The sequence below is a fragment of the Balaenoptera physalus genome (assembly GCF_965194825.1).
Source record: "Balaenoptera physalus genome assembly, chromosome: 6".
NCBI classification, from domain to species: domain Eukaryota; kingdom Metazoa; phylum Chordata; class Mammalia; order Artiodactyla; family Balaenopteridae; genus Balaenoptera; species Balaenoptera physalus.
The window spans coordinates 120,471,994-120,490,367 of record NC_138885.1 but is presented as its reverse complement, the minus strand read 5'-3'; the positions used below and the strand labels follow the sequence as shown (position 1 = coordinate 120,490,367).

Below are 18,374 nucleotides of genomic sequence, written 5' to 3'. Positions count from 1 at the left end.
ACGGGTTCGAGCCCTGGTCTGGGAGGATCCCACATGCTGCGGAGCAACTACGCCCGTGAGCCACAATTACTGAGCCTGCGCGTCTGGAGCCTGTGCTCCGCAGCAAGAGAGGCCGCGATGATGAGAGGCCCGCGCACCGCGATGAGGAGTGGCCCCTGCTTGCCGCAACTAGGGAAAGCCCTCGCACAGAAGCGAAGACCCAACACAGCCATAAATAAAGAAATAAACAAATCAATTAATTAAAAAAAAAAAAAAAAAAAGGTGGATGAAGACAGATGAGCAGAAGTAAGGGCACCTGATAGAAAAAGCAGGGTTAGAGAGAGAAGGCTGTAGAATGAGAAGATGAAGCCACAGAGCAGGGCCCAGCCAAACTCACCTGCCATCTCCGCCGGGAGAGGAATAGCTTTAAGTGATCCGTGCTCACCTCTGCGCCCCTTGCCTGTGCCTGTAAACCAAGAAAGAGGGCCTGAGGGAAAGTCCTCTGTCAACCCTAACCTTCCAGGTTTGGCAACGGAGAGACAACGTCCACAGGAGGGGACAGTAGACAGAGCAGCGTCGAGTCTGGGGTCCTGGGGCTCCCTTTCCCAGGGGATCTGTCACAATAACTCCCACAGTCAAGGTTCCCACGTGTGGACAAATTCCCTGAACCTAAGCGGAGAGGCAGGAAATCAGTGGCTCCTAGGCTTCAGAGCTTACACCAGGGCTCAAGGCCCTGTCCTGGTGCACTGGCTGCCCTGGGAGGCCTGTGCTCAGGCCCGCAGCTTGAACCCTGCTCCCCAGCTCACCATCTGTCTCCATGTAGAGACAGTGCCCCAGACATCTATCTGGAGCCCTGGGGGCCAGACCTCAGATGCTTCCCTCAGCCACCTTTTCAGAGCTCATTTCTGATCTGAGAGACCAGGTTTGTACCCCAAGGACAGATACCAGAATGACCTCAGCCTTCTGTTGACCCAGCACAATGCTCCCTGGACGGTTTGTTCAGTCGCTCTTTCTGGGTCATTTGCTGAACCCCTCCCTCTGCCTGGCGCTGTGCCCTGCAGTGCTGGAGTTTGAAGATGAGTGAGAACTCTGCCATAGGGAGTTCAAAACCAAGAGGACAAGACAGCCAGGCCACCCACCAAGCACACTGTGTGGGACCAGGGCAGGATGGAGGCGAGCCACAGGAGTGAGGAGGACTGGGGCTGGTCTCGAGAGCCAGGGAGAACACAGATGAGCATCCCTAGGATGAGGGGTGGGGGTCCAGACCTGTGCCTCGGAGTCCATGATACCCCAAGCTGAGCTTCAGTTTCCTTATCAGCAAAAGGGGAGTGATAATACCTTCCTCTGTAGAGCTATTGTCAGGCTAACAGATCATATGTAAATAAAATGCATATCATGGTTACTGTACACACTAGGGACTCAATAAAATGGAGCTGTTAATAACGTTCTCGCTCCTTCCACCTCTTCTATCACCATTTTGCAAGACAAGACTCACTTTAAACCAAGGATGTTCTAGGGTCTCCTCTGCGGTAGGCCTCCTGCAAAGGAAAGAGGATTAAGAAGGGATTTATCATTCATTCATTCAATAAATGTTTAGGAAAACGGGGCCTCTAAGGAGTTGGGGGATTGACTGTCTATGGGCGGAGGCTTGGGCAGGAGTAGGGGCGGCGTGAGGGGACTCTGCATGGGGGAGGCTCCTCGGGCCTCGTACTCACAGCCGGTCCCGCACCAGCACTTTGATGAGGAAGCCCCGGGCCTCCCTGCTCAGGCTCAGGAACGTGGTCTCCTCGAAGGCCACATTGTAGTTTCGGATGTTCATCAATGTTGTCCGATCGTTCTCCCCGACAAACGGAGAGATTCCCGTCAGGCTGCAGGGGTGGAGATGGCTGGAGTGAGAGGTGGGCCCTGGGGCTGAGATGAGACAAAGTGGGGTGCCAGTGGGAGCACAGGGCCGGGGACAGGCGGAGGCTGGGTGAATCTGGGCAGAATCTTGCAGATTTTTGCCTGTCCTGCCCCTACTCGATCCCCTGAATGGGCAAGCAGGCAGTACTGCCTTGAGCCCTGGGCCACCGGGTCCTTATCCCAGGCCCGTGCTCTAGAGGACCTGTTCCAGCCCTCCTCCAGCCGCGGCCTGTCCCTGAGGTGAGGAGCCTATGCCAAGGGGATATGCCCCTGGAGCCTGGGCCTTCCCTTTGAAGCCCACGTTCTGGACTAGTTCCCTGCCTAAATGGCACTGAGCCGGCACTGGCCTCCCAAGCACGCCACGTGTGCCCACCCCTTATGGAGGAGTGTGGTGGCGGACAGAGCTTGGACACTCAGTCTGGGCGTCCACATTCATGCATGTGAGGCCCCTCCCAGTGCAGGAAGGAACCAGGGTGCAGAAGAGAAGAGGCAGGCTGCAGGCCCCCAACTTCTCTCTTGCCCCAGGCTCTGCAAACGTTAGGGGTGGGCCTGCTACGAGACTATTAGGAGACGGGGTCCTGAGTGCAGAGGGGTCCTTACCAGAGGAAGGCGACGACACCCACGGGCCTGAGGGGAAAGGAGAGTGGATGGATAAGAGGACAGCCCAGCTCCCACCACAAGTGAGCAGTCCTCTTGCTACCACTGATCTACTGAGGAAAGGTCCTCCCTGTGAACACTGCCGTGAACAAATGGGCACAGGGCTGCCTCCTTGGGGGAGGACCCTGAACCCAGAGATCCCGACATGCCTGGAGGACTCAAGGGTCATGGCAGGGCCGGCCTAGGAAGCCCAGAGGAGTCTGGGGACCAAGAGACCGTGCCTGCCTCACTGGGGGCGACAAGGTGGCTGTAGGTACGGAGGCCCAGCACCCAGGACTGTGAGGGCTGAGGCCTTGAGTGATTGGGTCAGCCCTAATGGATGAGGGGGAGGTAGTGACATGGGCAGGAGACCCCCGTGAGCAATGCCACCAGCCAACTGTCACAGTAGGCATCCGGGCTTAGTAAAGCTCCTCTCTGCCACTGAGCGAGCCCTCAGCATGGCACTGAGGGAAGCTGCCCTGGCCCGTCCCAGCAGCCCAGTATGCCAACGTTACCAGATATCAGTGACCCCAGAGACAGGGGTCTGGTTGACAACCTCGGGTGCCACGAACTCGGGTGTGCCGTATTGGCAGTACTGGGGCTCTCCCGGAGTCAGCTCCTGGGCGTTCCCGAAGTCACAGATCCTCACCTGCTTCTCACCCTCCACACCATCCCACACCAGCAGGTTCTCAGGCTGCGGGACACAAGGCAAGACACGGGAGCTGAGTGCAGCGGGGAGGACACCCCAGTCCCTGGCTCCCACAGGACACCCACAGGCGCTGCCCACTCCCCACCCCACACCTGCATCTCACCTTGACATCCAGGTGCAGCACACGGTTCTTGTGCAAGTAGCATATTCCCTCTAGCACCTGCCTCATGTAGGCCCGGATCTGTGGAAACAGGAGGCCCAGAGTCCGGGGCGGGGGGGGGTATTATGTCTGATCACCACCAGGGTTGTAGCAAGAAGCCAGGCCATGCTTGGGAAGTGGCCTTCAGGTGGCTGGTGGAGGGGGCTGAAACATAGGTTTGGGCTTACGGAGATTCAGGGCTTCCATATACAACTGCACAAGTTGGGCACAGCACCATTATAGGAGGGCTCCATTTGCATGATAATAAAAAGAATTGTGCAGTGCACAACTTGTACAGCCCTACATGGCAGGACAGCACTGAGACTGAACACAGTCTAGATGGGGCTCCTTCTGGGGTAAGGCTTGAGGAACCTTTATGTGAGGAATACTGGGAAACAACAGAGTTGGGGGCCAGGGTGGGTGCCGAAATTTTCAGAAGACAATTTAAGTCCCAGCGTGGGGGTGTGCTCTGATGGGGGAAGGGGGCTTTGCTGCCTACCTAACAGTGCTCTCCACCACCACCCCTGGCCTATTCGCGGGCATAGATGGCATGCCCAGGACGCACCCCTCGGGTCTCAGAGCTCAGGTGGGTGAACATTGGTGCCCAACCTGGCCCCTACCACCCACTGCCCTCACCTCAGACTCACACACGGTGGGTTTCCTGGCCATTCGCTCCAGCAGCTCCTCTGTGCAGCTATGTCCTGGATCAAGGAGAACAGTGACCAGTGCCAACTGCTGGGCCTGCCTTAGGCAGTGCCCTCCACCCCCAGAGCTCAAGTCGGGTCCCAGCTCAGCACAGGGTCCTCCCTCCCTGAAAAGCACATCTGCTACCAGTGAGCAACTGCACCTTCCCTCTTCCCCCTGTCATCTGGGTGCTTAGATGGGACAACCCTGCTTGAACTCTCACTTGCTGTGGGATCTCAGGCAAGTCACCTAACCTTTCTGAGCCTAGGTTCCCTCTGGTGTCAAACAGGGATAAGACTCCTCTCACCCACCTTGTGAAGTATCTATAAGGATCAAGTTAGAGCAGCATTTTGTTGACTGTGGATGGAACTCCTTGACTCTATTTGAGAATGACCCAGAAGGCCCAGGACACATAATAATTTGTCATTTTACTGAGGTTTGGGTTCGAACAGTACAGACTGGGAGGCTAGCATGTAGGACACGGTCACCCTGCTAGTGGCAGTGACAAGCCAACCATCCAGCATCCTTACCTCAGTGTGACTTTGTTTAACCATAGCTCTTATGAAAGGATAAAATCCATTCTTTATGAGAAGAGCCTCTCAAATAAAGCCAAGTATTAATGGGGTCACTGCAAATGTTCAGATATACGGTATTACATTTCATGATAAAAATCATGCGCCTTTTGCCACCTGTGTGACCTCGGGTGAGTTACTTAACTTCTCTATACCTTAGTTTCATCATCTATAAAATGAGGATAATAAAATTACAAGAGATAAGCATACGTGATGATTAAATAGATTAATATCTGTAAAACTCCTAGAACACTGCCAGGCACACATCAAGCGCTATGTAAATTTAAGCTAAAAAATGTTGTTTTTCACACAAGTCTCCAGACTCCACTCTGTGAAGTATTTATAAGATGTCTTCAGAACTCCCAGTTGTCAATGGGACCATTTTGTAAAGTGTGAAACGTGTTGCTAATTGGCTGTTACAAGGACCAGTCCTTCAGGCCATGTGTCCCCCACCCGCCCAGCCTGTCCCAGGATACAGCTCGGTGACAATGACCAGCCCCCGGCGCCTCTCGAAGGCCTCATGGAAGTAGAGGATGCAGTCATGTTGGAGCCGGGCCAGCAGCCGGGCCTCTCGCCACGCCGATGCCTTTGGCTTGGCCTGACTGGGGATGAACTTGGCTGCAAACTCCAGGCCGGAGCTTCGCTCCACTACACGCCGCAGGTAGGAGAAGGCACCCCTGGGTGAGGACACGGGGAGCGGACAGGGCTCAGGCGTTGCTGAGCCTCAGGCCCAGCCTCCCTTGGGCCCCGGACACCACACCCCCTCCTAGCCCCACACCTGCCGATCTCCTGGTGGATGTCATAGAAGTCGCTGAGTCTCCTTCCTCGCTGCTCCTCGTCTTCCCTGACCCCCTCCACCTCCATAGCTGTCTGAGCTGAGGAGAGATGCCTGGTGTTAGGTGGAGAGGGCAAGAAGGAACGAGGGCAAGAGACTGGGACAGGGAGGGCAGACGGAAGACACGGAAGAGAAGCGAGAATGTTGGCGCCCAGAGGCAGAGCTGCTGGGGCTGGAGGAGGTGGTGGTCTGGAGTGAAGGGCCGGGTGAGCGATTCCTGGTGGGAGGGCGCTCACATAGGATTCCTGGGTGAGCACTTGGCCTTACTCCTCTTGAACTCCAGCCCACCTGAGTGCACAGCCAACTCTGCTTTGCAGGAGACTTCGCCAGCCAGGCTGCGGGCCGTGCAGGTGTAGACGCCTCCGTCCTGGGACCCCGCGCTGAGCACCACCAGGGAGCACTCGTTCTCCTCGTACACGAAGCTCACGTGGCTGCTCTCGGTCAGCAGCATCTCGTCCTGCAGAGGTGGCCGTCACCTCCAGTCCAGACCTGGCTTCCCCTCCACCTGGGGCCCGGCTTTACCTCCACACCAGAGACCCAGTCTCATCCCTACCTTAGGGCCCACCATTATCTCCGCCCTAGGGGCCTTGCTCAGACCCAGGATCAGCTCCACCCTTACTTCCCAGGTCACCAGCACCTCTGGGTCCCACTTCCTCTTCCTTATCACACCTCTGGCAACTGCTCTGCTCTCGGTCCAGGCTCCCCTGACCCCTCCCACACCCCCAGGAAATCACTCCTCCCTTCCCCCTAGGCTCCTGGCCAGCCCCAGCTCGGACTCCATGGAGGCCTTCATCAGCCTCTGACCTTGTACCACATGATGTCCGGCAGTGGTTTCCCCTCAACCACCACGGCGAAGCGAGCGGTTTCTCCAGCTCCCACCTCAACGTCCTCCATGATGGACTCAAACCGAGGGGCCTCTGAAACACACAGGGGTGAGGGTGGGGGAGGGAGGGGAGAGAATATGGGGGTCACGGGGCCTGCCTCTCTAAGCCCTCCCTCAGCAACTGGCTCAGGCGGAACACCAGACCCCCCTCCCGCCCCCCCCCCCCAGAGCCCCAGCAGCCCACCCTGGGGCTCTCAAACTCCGCCCCCAGCAACATGAGTTCCTAGCCTGGACCAAATGGTGTCCCTGCAAATCCAAACGTGACGTTCTCCAAATCTCAGAAAACCCAAGCCGGGGGTGCAGGCTTGCTTTGTTTGGCTCTCAGTATTCATTTGCCAGCTTTGAAATTAGGAGATTTTCACACACAAAAGAAATCTGGACTTCCTGCCTCGCTTGGAAAATCAGGACTGGCTGTCCTGAGCTGCTTCCCTCACTGCATTAATGGGCTGGCGAGGAGTGGCCGACACTGCCCCCTGTGGGTGGTGGCCCTTCAGCACAGTCCTACCGTGGGCTTCTCGAACTCAAACCGTTCTGGGCCCTGCAGGCGGCTCAGTCTGTGACCCTGAATCAAGTTCACGGAGGGCATTGCCTCTATCTTGAAGTTTTCTCTCTGAATCTTATTTAAATATTTAAGGGGCCTTCAACCATCTGGGAGATGGCAAGATGAATCCACGGGTACCGATTCTCAGTTTAGTTCTCCCACATGTGACTGATTTTATTCTCTGCACATAACATGCGGTTGTGTTATTTCCTGGTAAAGCAGCTTCTAATTCTCATGATGGAATTAAATACATATTCCAATGTGCTTGTGCTTTTCGGAGAAGCCTATGACTTCCTGGTGCCCTCCCCCTCCTCTGAGAATGTTTGAGGATCTGGGCTTTAAAGGGAGTGGGAGAGAGGCCCTGAGGGAAAAGCAGAGGTGCTGGGCAAGGAGCACTACCCGGCCACAGGCACACAGCTCAACTTTTATACAGATAAAGGGGGAGGTCATCCTGGGGAAGATGCATCAGCGGAGCAGGTGTGGAGGAAAGAGGCCATTCCACCCACCTGGGGGGTAGGGGGTGGGGCACAGCAGGAGGGGGTGTGGATCCAAGCCCCAGGCCTGCTCTAGCCCTGGCCAGCTGGGACTCGGTCTCCCTCAGTCACTGTCCCAGCCAGGCTGGCTGCAGGGCTCTCAGTGTTCAGAGCCTCCCCAAACCCCAGGGCTCCTCCTATATCTGGGAAGAAAGATGAGTCCTGCAGATGGTACGGTCAAGGAGCAAAGTGGTTGGGAATTCCCTGGTGGTCCAGTGGTTAGCCCCGTGCTTCCACTGCATGGCGGGGCGGGGCGCCCAGGTTCAATCCCTGGTCGGGGAACTAAGATCCCGCAAGCCACGTAGTGCGGCCAACGAAACAAAACACACACACACACACACACACACACACACACACACACACACACACACACAACGAAGGAGCAAAGCAGTGGCTGAGTAAGAAGTGCCAGGGTGGGGTGGGGGGAAGCTGGGCAAAGGCGAAGACACATAAAAGGGAAACCAGTACCCCATCTACCGCGGGGCCAGTAGCGCCCCCGCATCTCCTCCTCACACACCCTACTGCCACCTCTCTCCTACTTTAAGACTGCCTGCCCTGCCCTCTAGGAATCTGGTCCCTGGTCTGCTGGGAGTGGAGATGGGGGCAGTGACAGAGGTCAGTCTATGAAGGTCAAAGGATCAGAAGGTTTCAAGTGAACTTCAACAATTTTTTTTTAAAGCACTAGAAAATGTACATTTACCCCGTGATAAGATGGCCTGTGCTAACTAAAATGTCACTTTCTTTGCATTTGGTTGGAATCTTATCTACTCAGCAGGTAACACTGTTTAGCTCACGCTGATCTGACGTTCGGAGTGGCAGTTACATACGTCTAGAGTTAATTAACAAACCGGAAAACAAGATAATTACTACTTCATGCATGTTACAGTCTGAGAGACTACATCTCGAAAGGAGAAATTATAAAAAGGGTCCTCACTGCAAAGGTTGGAAGGCCCTGTCAAACAGGCTTGTGTGAAAGGGCAGCAGCCAGGATCCCCAGAGCTGGGAGTCTGGGGGTAAGATGCCTCACTTGGGCCTTTTTCTTTTTTAAATTGGCTTGGTCCCCCACCTCCTCCCAGTTTGTTTCATTTGAAGTACTATTTCCTGTTGTGTTTAACACAGGATCTAAGAACACTGGCTGGCTTTGTGGGGCATCCAGGCTTGAATCCCAGCTCCTGACTTATTAGGTTGTGTGACCTTGGGCCTGTTACTTAGCACACTCTCTGGGCCTCAGTTTCCCCATCTGTAAAATGGCGATAATAACTGACTCCATCTCACAGGGTTGATGTAAATATTAAATGAGGTGATACACATAAGGTACTTAGCACTGAGCCTGGCACATACTAGGTGCTCAATAAGTATCTTATTAGTACTGCTATTGTTACTAGTACTGCTATTATTATGGCAGTACTATCTAATTATAGTATTATCTAATGATGGACAGGCCTGAGAGGGGAGACATAGGATTGGCAGGTGGGTGTGTTCACCTGGGGGTGTGAGGAGAGGGCTGTGGGCCTCAGAGGGAGGGAGGCAGCTGTCACCTACCTGCCAGCTCCAGTGTGACCGAGCAGGACTGTGTGCCATGGCGGTTGTGGGCAGTGCAAGTGAGGGTCCCCACATCCCGGCGGCCCACCCGGCAGATCCGAAGACAGTACTGGTCATCGTCTGGCTGGCTCAGCTCATACACACCCGCCCGGGCCTCTAGGAGGGCCCCTCGGCAGCTAAGGGACACAGCACAGAGAGGTCACCCAGGATCCAGCCCCAGGGAGGTCGGTCTGGCCGGCTAGAGCGGGACTGCCTCATGTGAGGAGTAGGGCATGCCAGGTGGGCCCCACCTCCTCCAGACGACCTGGGCCTCCACGTGGTTGAAGGTGACGGTGACACTGGCAGGCTGTCCCTCCACCACGCACACGATGTCTGGCTTGTCCAGCACGGCGGGCGCCTCCTCCAGGGGCGGGCCTGGGAGCAGGAGGGCTGGCTCTATGCTGGGCTTGACACCAGATCCTCAGCACCCACTGCTCCTTGAACCCTCCCAATCGCCATGCGAGCTCCATTTTTACAGACGAGGAAGCCGAGGTTCAGAGAGGTTTAGCGACTTGTCTAGGGAACTCAGCCAGAAGCAAGCAGCAGAGCTGGGATTGGACACCAGAGCCTCAGCCTTGCCCACTGCGTGTGCTGCTTTTAGGAGTAAGAAGGAAGCACTCTGACAGGCAGGGGTCGCGCCCAGCCACGCCAAGCCCGCCCTAGTTATCACGTCCACACCAGCCCTGGAGCCTCCTCCATGGACACCCAGTTCCCTGGCCCAGTAGCTCTCGCCCCCGCCCCACAGAACACCAGGCTCACCGCGGTCCAGCAGCTGCACGGGCTCAGAGGGGGGCGAGGGCTTGCTGCTGCTCTTGATGGTGGTGCTGAGGACCCGGAAGACGTGCTGGACCCCCTTACGCAGCCCAGTGGCCGTCCACCCAGGCTGCCGCAGGCCCGTGACCAGCGCTGTCCAGTGGTCTGAGCTCAGCACCTGGTGCTGCACAGTGTAGGTCAGGGCGTCCGGGTCTGGTGGGGAGGCAGCTGCTAGAGGTGGGCCTTGCTGGGGTGCCCCCCGCCCCTGTTCAGCTGGCTCGGGACTCAGGGATTCATCATCAGTCTGCTCTGAGGACCTGCCTCAGTTTCTCCTGTCGCTTCTGCCCGCCCCCTATCTGCTCCTGCCCAGCCACAGGCCTGGCCAGGCTCAGAGCCCACAAGGCGTCAGGCATGGGATCCAGTTACAGGCATGGAGGGACCTTGACTTAGCCCCGATTCCTTGCAACTACCTGAGGTAGGGAGACTGAGGCACAGAGCAGTAGGAGATCGTGCACAGGGAAGGAGAGGGGTTCCCCGGGACCGTGACCCAAGCACCCAGTCCCTCTGAGAAAAGAAGGGCACGTGGCAGCCCCCCTTTCTCTCCTCTCCTGACCCAGAGCCAGGGCTCTGTCCACCATGGGGAGGAGGCCCACAAAGCCGCTCCTGGCCAGGCCCCCAGTGCTCCATCCATTCCTACCCGCACCTGTATGTCCTCCTGGGCCTTGCCCTCCTCTCCTGGCCCCCTCAGTGCCCCCGCCCCCACCCATAGCCCTGTGTGGCTGGACCCACCGATGGCCATGTCCAGGCTCCTGGGGGCGTTCCATGCGAGTGTGATCGTCTTTCCGGTCACAGCCACTACCTGTGGGGCGCCATCTGGGGGGCCTGGAACCACATCTGAAAGCCACAGGTCCGACATCTGCTGGGTCCTTTTGGGCTCAATGGCCCCACAGGATCACCAGGCCTCCAGGCAGTGGGCTGGGGTCCGGGGGCACAGCCACGGGGGCAGAGGCAAGGCCAGCTGGCTTCCCAGGGGACCGAGGGGGAGGGAGCTGGTGTGGAGGCCCCACCCTCACCCAGGCCCCTAGGTGGGCCAGAGGCTAGGCTGTGCACACAGCTGACCGGGAGGGTACCTGCCTCACCTGTGACGTAGAGGTGGGCATAGCAGGCCGCTTTGCCCAGTTTGTTGGCAATGACGCTCTTGTAGACACCAGCATGCTGAGGTCCCACAGTAGGGAACACCAAGCGATGGACATCCCGGTCTGTGGGCGGGGTGGGACAGTGATACTGTGTCTGAGCTAGGAGGATACTTTGGAGGGTGGGCCCATGCCACCCAGGCCTGGCCCTTCACCCCACCCCACTACAGGTGGAAGGGAAGGGTGGGGCAGACACAAGAAGGGTGTCCATCGTGCAGCACACTCTAGGTCCAGGCTACCAAGTGCACACCTGCAGCCCTGCACCTCTTGCCTGTCCCTCCAGCACTACAGGCCCAGCCACTTCTCATCTTCCTCCCACGCCAGTTCACTCTCTGTGGGTTCCTGCCCTGGAGAGCCTCCTCTTCTCCATCCTCACGGCCACTGCTGGTCCCATCTCCAGCTCAGAGCCCATGAAAGCCTCCACGCATGCGGTCCACACCCCACCAGCAGCATCGCATGTGATCTCTCGATCTAGGGACCTTAATGGCACCTACTGCTAACTAGGTGGCCTCCAAAGCCCTCAGCCCAAACTCCCGTCCAGCCTCGTCTCCTGCTATTCCTACACGTCCTGACCCTGACCCACCATCAGGTCCCTGAACAAGCCACATGAGTTCCTTCTCCAGGCCTTTGCTAACAAAATTCCTCCCTTCTGGAACGCTCTTCTCTTACCTAAGGCCTCCTTCTCCTTCAAGATGCAGTTCAAGTGACTGCCAGCCCTGGGAACTCCTCTCCACGCCCCTGGTCCCCTCTGCACCTCCATCTCTGACTCCCTCCCCGGGACCTCCAGCGCCCAGCCCACAGTGCTTTGGGTGGTCCTTCCTCTTTTCTTGCACACATCACGCCTCCTGTAAGCTCCTTAATGACAGAGCTTGTATGTCCTGCCAGGCCCAGAACTGGATGCCTTGCATGCAGTAAGTGCAAATACATTAGATTATAAATTACAGTAAGAGTTGTTCGCATTGTACCCAGCCCATGCCAGATACTTGACATACATTTTTTCTCCATAATCCTTTCAGCAACCCTGCAAAAGTATCCTCATTTTACCAGTGAGGTCAGAGACATTAACAAACTTGTCCCAAGGTCACACGGCTAACAAATGATGAAGCCATGGCTTGAACCTGGTTCCCTCTGATTCCAAAGCCCTCTCCCTACACCGTGCTTCCTGAATGATGGTCAGGAGGCCATTCCTGGCGGGACATGAAGGGGAAGAGATCTGCACTGTCCTCTTTCCTTGACATCAGGGCCATCCCCAAACACCCCTCCCTTCTCTTAGCGGTTATCTCTGCATGGAACACCCACCCATTCATTCATCTCTGCTGACACTATTTATAAAGGAAGAGAAGCCCAGGGCTGCCACTGACCCCAGATACAGACAGAAGCAGAGGCGCCGGCTCAGATCCTGAGACAGACACCCACCGGGGGCCTCAGAGCAGATTGAGAGATAGGAAGCCTGTGGGCTGAGCAAAGACAGTGGCAGAGGGGGCCGAGGGGAGGGTCAGAGCCGCAGTGGTGACACTGGAGATGGGAGGGGAGAGTGGGGCGCGGGTGACAGGGGACGTCCTGGTTAGGAAGTCAGATGGTATTTGTCTGCTTTTGGGTAAACCCCTGTCCCTCTGTAAGCCTCAGTTTCCCCATCTGTAAACAGGAGTCATAGCACCTGCCTTACAGGCCCGTGCTGAGGAAAGTGAGATCATCACGTCAGGCCTTTAGCACTCAGGGCCTGGCACTCAGGAAGCGCTTAAGAGAGGGGAGTTTTGTCACATGGCAGCCGTAAGAGAAGCCCACCACGGGTCATGGGGTGGCACTGTCTGATGAGGCATAGGTAGACTTTCTCACACGAGACTCAGACTCCTTCAAGGATGGAACTGAGATACACCGTGAGAAAGTATTTTTCCCTGCTCTGTCTTCTTTATCTACTACTGAACAACCCTGGACCAAGCATCCTTTTGACGGTAGACACGACCCACATCAGGCTTGTCACTGGAATTTCTCCAGGGGGCGTGTGCAGCATCACTTCATCAACACAGATGGTGATGGCGGCAACAATAACAGCAGTAACGCTAAGATTTAACACTCACTGGCCCCTTGCTATTTGCCAGGCCCTGCTCTAAGTGCTTCTGTGTATTAACTGCTTCAGTTCTCCCAACAAGTCTACCACAGATGAGGAAACTGAGGCCTGGAGGCGTTCTGTAACTTGCCCACGGCCAGCAGCAGGCTGGACTGCCAGTCCAGTAAGTGCTAACAGGACACCGAGGCCCAGTGTGGTGACCCAGCAGATGGGTGCCATGTGGGCTCAAGGAAGGAGGCAGTGACCCCATAGCCTCTCTGGGCTCCCCTCTCCCAGACGCCCCATCCCTGACCAGGTGAGAAAAGGAAGGCCCGAGGGTAGGGAGAGGGGGCGGGCACTGCAAGCAAAGGCGGTGCTGGAGGGGACACCCGCAGGGTCCCTTCCCGGACACCTACACTGTGTCATGCGCCGGTCCTCGCTGCTCTGGATGCGGTGGCCGTTGTGGAACCAGCTGATGGTGGGGTAGGGCAGGCCGGTCACCTGGCACTCCAGCATGGCTTCCTTGGCCAGTCCCACGTCCAGGTCCTGCAGCGGCCGCAGGAAGTCGGGCATGGACAGCCGCTCCAGCTCGCCCTGCTCCGGCTCCTCGGGGATGGACGGCATCTTCTCCAGCTTCGAGCTGTGAGAACCACACAACTGCCCAGAGGCCCGGAGCCGCACCTCCCACCACAGGGCCGGGGTCCCACAGAGGCAGCCCTGGCAGCACCGGGGGCCCCGGGTGGTACCTAGGGCCAGTGGCAGCCGTCCGAGGCTCCTCCACGTAGAGCTGGGCTGAGCAGTGGGCCTGGCCGTGGGCGTTGGTAGCACTGACCTCGTAGAGCCCCTCGTCCTCACTGCCCACGTGGGCGATGTGCAGAGAGTGCAGACCTCCTTCCTGCCGAAGTCGCAAGTTCTCGCTCTCCACCACGGGGCGGCCTGGGAGGGAGGGGCGTGCGTGCAGAGTGGCCTCAGCCAGGGGCCCTGCCCTCTGGCCCTGGGGGGGGTCCCCCAACATCTGCAGGGCGGAGGGCCATACCAAAATGAGTCCAGGTAACAGAGGGGGGCGGGCTGCCGCTGATCTTGCAGTCGAAGCGGGCTGCGCGTCCCTCCAGCACCTCCACATCCTCCAGCAGCCGCGTGAACAGGGGCGCCAGCGAGGGCCTCACAGTCAGCCGGGCACTGCAGGTCAGCTCATCTGGTGGGGACGGGTCAGCACTGGGGCAGGGAGGGCCACAGAGCCCCAGGCACCCCGACCCGTGGGTCCTGCCCTCGTGCTGGGCAGGAAAAAGGAGCTGGGCCAGAACCCGGAGCCTGGCAAGAGCCCAGCGAGGTCCCAGGGCACCCGAGTGAGGCAATGCGCAAGATCTAAAGAGCGGACCATCTCAGGAGGCTGGCAGTCAGCAAGGGTGGGCGGCAGGCTGCCACGGTGGCTGGGGATACGGCAGGATTCCAGGGCCCGGCCTGGCTCTCCCCCCGTCACCTCATCCTGCCCACCCAGGATGAATCTCAGCACAGCACTAGGAGAAGGGTCTAGAAGCTGAGCCCACTCCCTCCCCCACACCCCTTTCCCCTACCCTTGAAACCCTCCTCTGCCCCTGGGTTGTGCCCACACTCCCTCACCCGCACCCCAGACCCAGAGCAAATGCCCCTGTGCCCCACTCTACCACCCCACACAGAATCTTCTGGGGGAAATAAGAGCCCCTTACGCTGACCTGATCCTTTCCTGCTTACAAAGCCCCTCTAGTGTCACCTTAGGTGCTCATCACCACGACCAGATGAGGCATTATCTCAGCTCTTCAAATGAGGATGAAGACCAGGTCAGAGACGTCATTAATAATAACAATGGCTGACATTTACGAGGTGCTACACTTTGCCAGGTGCTGTGCTTTGTTCTTTACATACATTATCTCATTAGTCTTATCGATCCCCCTATGAGGTAGGTATTATCATGATCCCTTTTTACAGATGAACAGTCTAAAGCTCAGAGGGATGAAGTGACTTGTCCAAAGTTACGTGACTGGTACATGGCAGGGCAAGAACTGGAACCCAAGCGCAGGTGTGGTGACCACACTTCAGCAGCTGGCTCCCTAACAGGAACCATAGCGAACACTGACACAGAACGTGCTTTGTGTCAGCTGCGACAACAAGTGCTGATGTATGGAGGCAGGTGTACAGCACCATCTCCCACCCCACCGCTCTTCTCCCAGGAGATGGAGCCCCGTTTCCTGGGCATCTTATTCTGCGCCCGGTCCTTCACCTCCACTCCCCTCCCTCCAGCTCTTGGGTGCCGGCGGAAGCCCTCTGGCCCAAGCAGGCAGTTACCTTTGGCCGTGCTGAGCTTGCAGGTGTAGACGCCACTGTCGTCCTCATGCACAGAGGTGAGCAGCAGCTTGCATTTCCGGCCATCGAAATGCATCTTGCATTTCAGCAGTGCGGGCTGCAGCAGGCGGCCTCGGCACAGCCAGTCTACCTCCACGTCGGCAGGACCTGCCACCAGGCACTCAAACAGCGCCATCTCCCCGGCCCCCACGTCCACGTCCTGCAGGGGGGCCAGCACGGCCAGGGACCGGCTTTCAGGGTGCGCTGGGGGAAAGCAGCCACAAGGGGCACACGTGGAGCAGAGAAACACGGGGCAAGGGAGACACACACGCACACACAGAGAGACAGACAAGACACAGAGAGAGAGATGCATTTTGTTCCTTTGGAGACAGGGAAAGCCCGCCCACCCAGCAGGCCAAGACAGCAAGGAGCTCCCAGGCCTGGCTTCAGGATGGCAATCCCACGTGGGACAGAGAGGGTGAACTCAGGGGAAGTGGGAGGGAATCAAAGGCATGAAAACTGAGAGGGCCACATAGGGGCAGAGACGGCGGCGGAAAAAGAAAACACAGCACACCAGCTGGGTACAAACTGGACTTTATTTGAGCTAAGAAACAGGTATTTCTGAACATGTCCACACCCACTACAGCAGGTCCCTACTCCTGCGCCAAGCCTGGCTAACTCCCTCACTCCCAGACAGAGCAGCCCTGGCCCTCGCCGTGAACAAGGGAGCCCCAAATGGGCCCTAAGCCTGCCCCGGGCCAGAACTCAGCCAGGCCTCTTCATCAGCACAAGGCCCAGGGGCCTCTGGCTTTTGGTCTCTTGTGAAATAAAAAGTATTGTGCCATTTGAAACCCATTTCGGGAATGGTCAGTGCCCATGTCCCCCTCTTCTGGAATGGTCAGTGCCCCCTGATCCCCTTGTCCACAGCCCCCTGCCCCTCTGGCCCCCTCCATCCTAGGGATGCCATGCCCTGTCCTCTCCCCCTCTGCCTCACCCCACACCAGCTCGGAGGCATCCTTCCCTGACTGTCACAGACACACAGACAAACGGAAAGACAGACAGGGCCTGTAGCAGCGGCAGCACATGCACTCGCTGGGTGCCCCCCTTCGGGGACAGACTGGGGGGTGGTCTTGATACCCCTCAGGGCCGCCCCCTCCTGGCACTCAGTCCGTGGGGGGGGCTCCCAGCCTGCCCAGCCATATGTCCACTGGGGGAGGAAGGGTCCACAGGGGCTCATGGGCTATCCCAGGATGCTGCGTGGGTGGGGAGGGGAGGGGAGGCTGGGACAGGGTCCGGGCCGGCAGGGTCTGTGGGCAGGAGGCAGTGAAACACAGCGAGGTCCGAGAGGTGCCTGAGACAGGGGCGCGGCTCGGAGGGTAGCAGGGGGAGCGCAGGCGGCCCCTGAGCTCACTCGCCTGTGTACAGACAAAAACCTCAGTCAGCAAGCGGCAGGTTAGTGCAGCACACGCACACCCACGCACAGGCACGCACGCGCACGCAGACCTGGCTAGGGCCCCTCTAAAACGGCCAGGGCGGCACTGCCACTTTCAGCTCCCCCAAGGTCAGCGCTGGGGTGAGGGCTGGCAGTCAGCCAGAGGCCAGGTCTCCGGGGTTCCTGGGCAGGCAGAGGCCCTGGGCAACCAAGGGAGAGGCATTCCTAGGCGTCAGGGGCACCCCAAAGCCTGGGGGATAGTGGGAAGAATTCCAAAGAGAGAAGCACCGAGATGTGGGTTAACACAGAGAAGCAAGGCAGAGCCAGACCCTGGAGGGGAAGGAGCAGGCCAGAGAATGGGGCTGGGTTCAGGGGGGTGAGAGCTGAAGAGTTCAGAGACGGAGGAGGTGGCAACCCCAGGAACTGGAGGCACAGGGCAGGGGAACTGAGGCTGGGGGGGCCCAGGGAGATGAACATGACTCTCAGGGTCCAGGCTCCAACAGGGGGCTGGGGGTCTCCTCAGAGCTGGCCTCTGCCAGGAAGAGAGGGGTGGTGGCTGAGTGTAGAGCTACGGAGGGGTTCCTGGCCCTGAACTGCCCACGGGGAAGGGTGAGTAGAATGTGAGGCAGACGGCCTGCTCTCACGAGGAAAACCATTACCCCCGAGGGCAGCCTGGCCAGGGCCTGCCGTCCCTGACGCCCAGAAGGCCACCCGCCATTATGCCCCGAGTCCGGGGGCCCAGCCCTCTCCACATTTCCCAGCTCTGCTCACCCTGACACCCCTGGCGGCCCTGCGATGCTCCATGCCCAAGTCACTTCAAGGGTCCCTCCGGACGGGTCCAACTATCAGACACTCCCCACTGCCACCCCCAACCACAGTATCTTCTGCATAGCCGTGGGATGGATAGAGGAGGCGAGAGATGAGCGGGGAGTGGGTGTGAGGAAGGGGCCTGGCAAGGGCAAGGTGACAAAGGCTTAGAAGAGTGTGGGAGGAGGACGGCCGGCAACAGGAAGCAGGGTCTCTCTGGCTGGCACCAGGGCAGGCGTGATTGAGCGTAGGGGAGGCAGTACTGTGTAGGAAGCTGAGCACTGAACAATTTGCTGTGTGGCCTTGGGCAAATCACCTCCCCTCTCTGGGCCTCAGTTTACTCAACTTCAGCATAAGCAGCTGAACTTCGGGACCTCGAAGGCCCTCTCAGTTGTGGCATGCTATAACTAAGCTTGTGTCAAAGTTGACAACTGGGCAGGGACAAGGCGGGGTCCAGGGCAGGGGGTTCGTAGAGAGTGTGAGGTACTCACCTCTGACCTCCAGGCGCGCCTCGCACTGCCGAGCGCCATATTCGTTAACCGCCTTGCAAGTGTAGAAGCCGGCATCGCCCCGCTCAGCGGCCAGGATCCGAAGCTGGCAAAGCCCACCCTCTGCCTCCTCGGCGAAGCGCCGCTGGTCTGGGCGCACGGGCTGACGGTTTCTCAGCCTGTCAGAGGGGCTAGAACTCAGTCCCTGGGCCCAAGGTCCTGACCTGCAGGCGTGGGGAAGTGGGGCTGCAGAGCCAAGCAGGCCTCCCCTCCCTCCACATCATCTGTCCACTCCTCAGACCTATCCCGCTGACTGTGGGCACCCCTCACCCCTAGGTTAT

General features: G+C 58.2%; 1 protein-coding gene across 17 annotated transcripts in view; it reads right to left on the bottom strand.

Annotated features, from left to right (window-relative positions):
* The window catches only part of SPEG (striated muscle enriched protein kinase), a 56,580-nt gene that overhangs the window by 10,785 nt on the left and 27,421 nt on the right, over positions 1 to 18,374 (bottom strand). For 15 of the 17 annotated variants that reach the window (XM_082466543.1, XM_082466541.1, XM_082466556.1 and 12 more), the window contains 21 exons: positions 18,037 to 18,212; positions 15,310 to 15,570; positions 14,024 to 14,182; positions 13,734 to 13,923; positions 13,404 to 13,627; positions 10,887 to 11,006; positions 10,537 to 10,641; positions 9,754 to 9,960; positions 9,246 to 9,369; positions 8,956 to 9,131; positions 6,261 to 6,373; positions 5,745 to 5,913; positions 5,400 to 5,496; positions 5,098 to 5,298; positions 4,002 to 4,059; positions 3,330 to 3,407; positions 3,033 to 3,211; positions 2,482 to 2,508; positions 1,695 to 1,847; positions 1,475 to 1,517; positions 377 to 445 (listed from right to left, as the gene is read on the bottom strand). In XM_082466543.1, coding sequence (XP_082322669.1) covers positions 377 to 445; positions 1,475 to 1,517; positions 1,695 to 1,847; positions 2,482 to 2,508; positions 3,033 to 3,211; positions 3,330 to 3,407; positions 4,002 to 4,059; positions 5,098 to 5,298; positions 5,400 to 5,496; positions 5,745 to 5,913; positions 6,261 to 6,373; positions 8,956 to 9,131; positions 9,246 to 9,369; positions 9,754 to 9,960; positions 10,537 to 10,641; positions 10,887 to 11,006; positions 13,404 to 13,627; positions 13,734 to 13,923; positions 14,024 to 14,182; positions 15,310 to 15,570; positions 18,037 to 18,212 — 2,929 coding nt within the window. Of the gene's footprint in view, positions 1 to 376; positions 446 to 1,474; positions 1,518 to 1,694; positions 1,848 to 2,481; positions 2,509 to 3,032; positions 3,212 to 3,329; positions 3,408 to 4,001; positions 4,060 to 5,097; positions 5,299 to 5,399; positions 5,497 to 5,744; positions 5,914 to 6,260; positions 6,374 to 8,955; positions 9,132 to 9,245; positions 9,370 to 9,753; positions 9,961 to 10,536; positions 10,642 to 10,886; positions 11,007 to 13,403; positions 13,628 to 13,733; positions 13,924 to 14,023; positions 14,183 to 15,309; positions 15,571 to 15,883; positions 16,722 to 18,036; positions 18,213 to 18,374 lie in introns of those variants that run through there. The other 2 variants (XM_082466546.1, XM_082466547.1) reach the window with 2 other exon arrangements.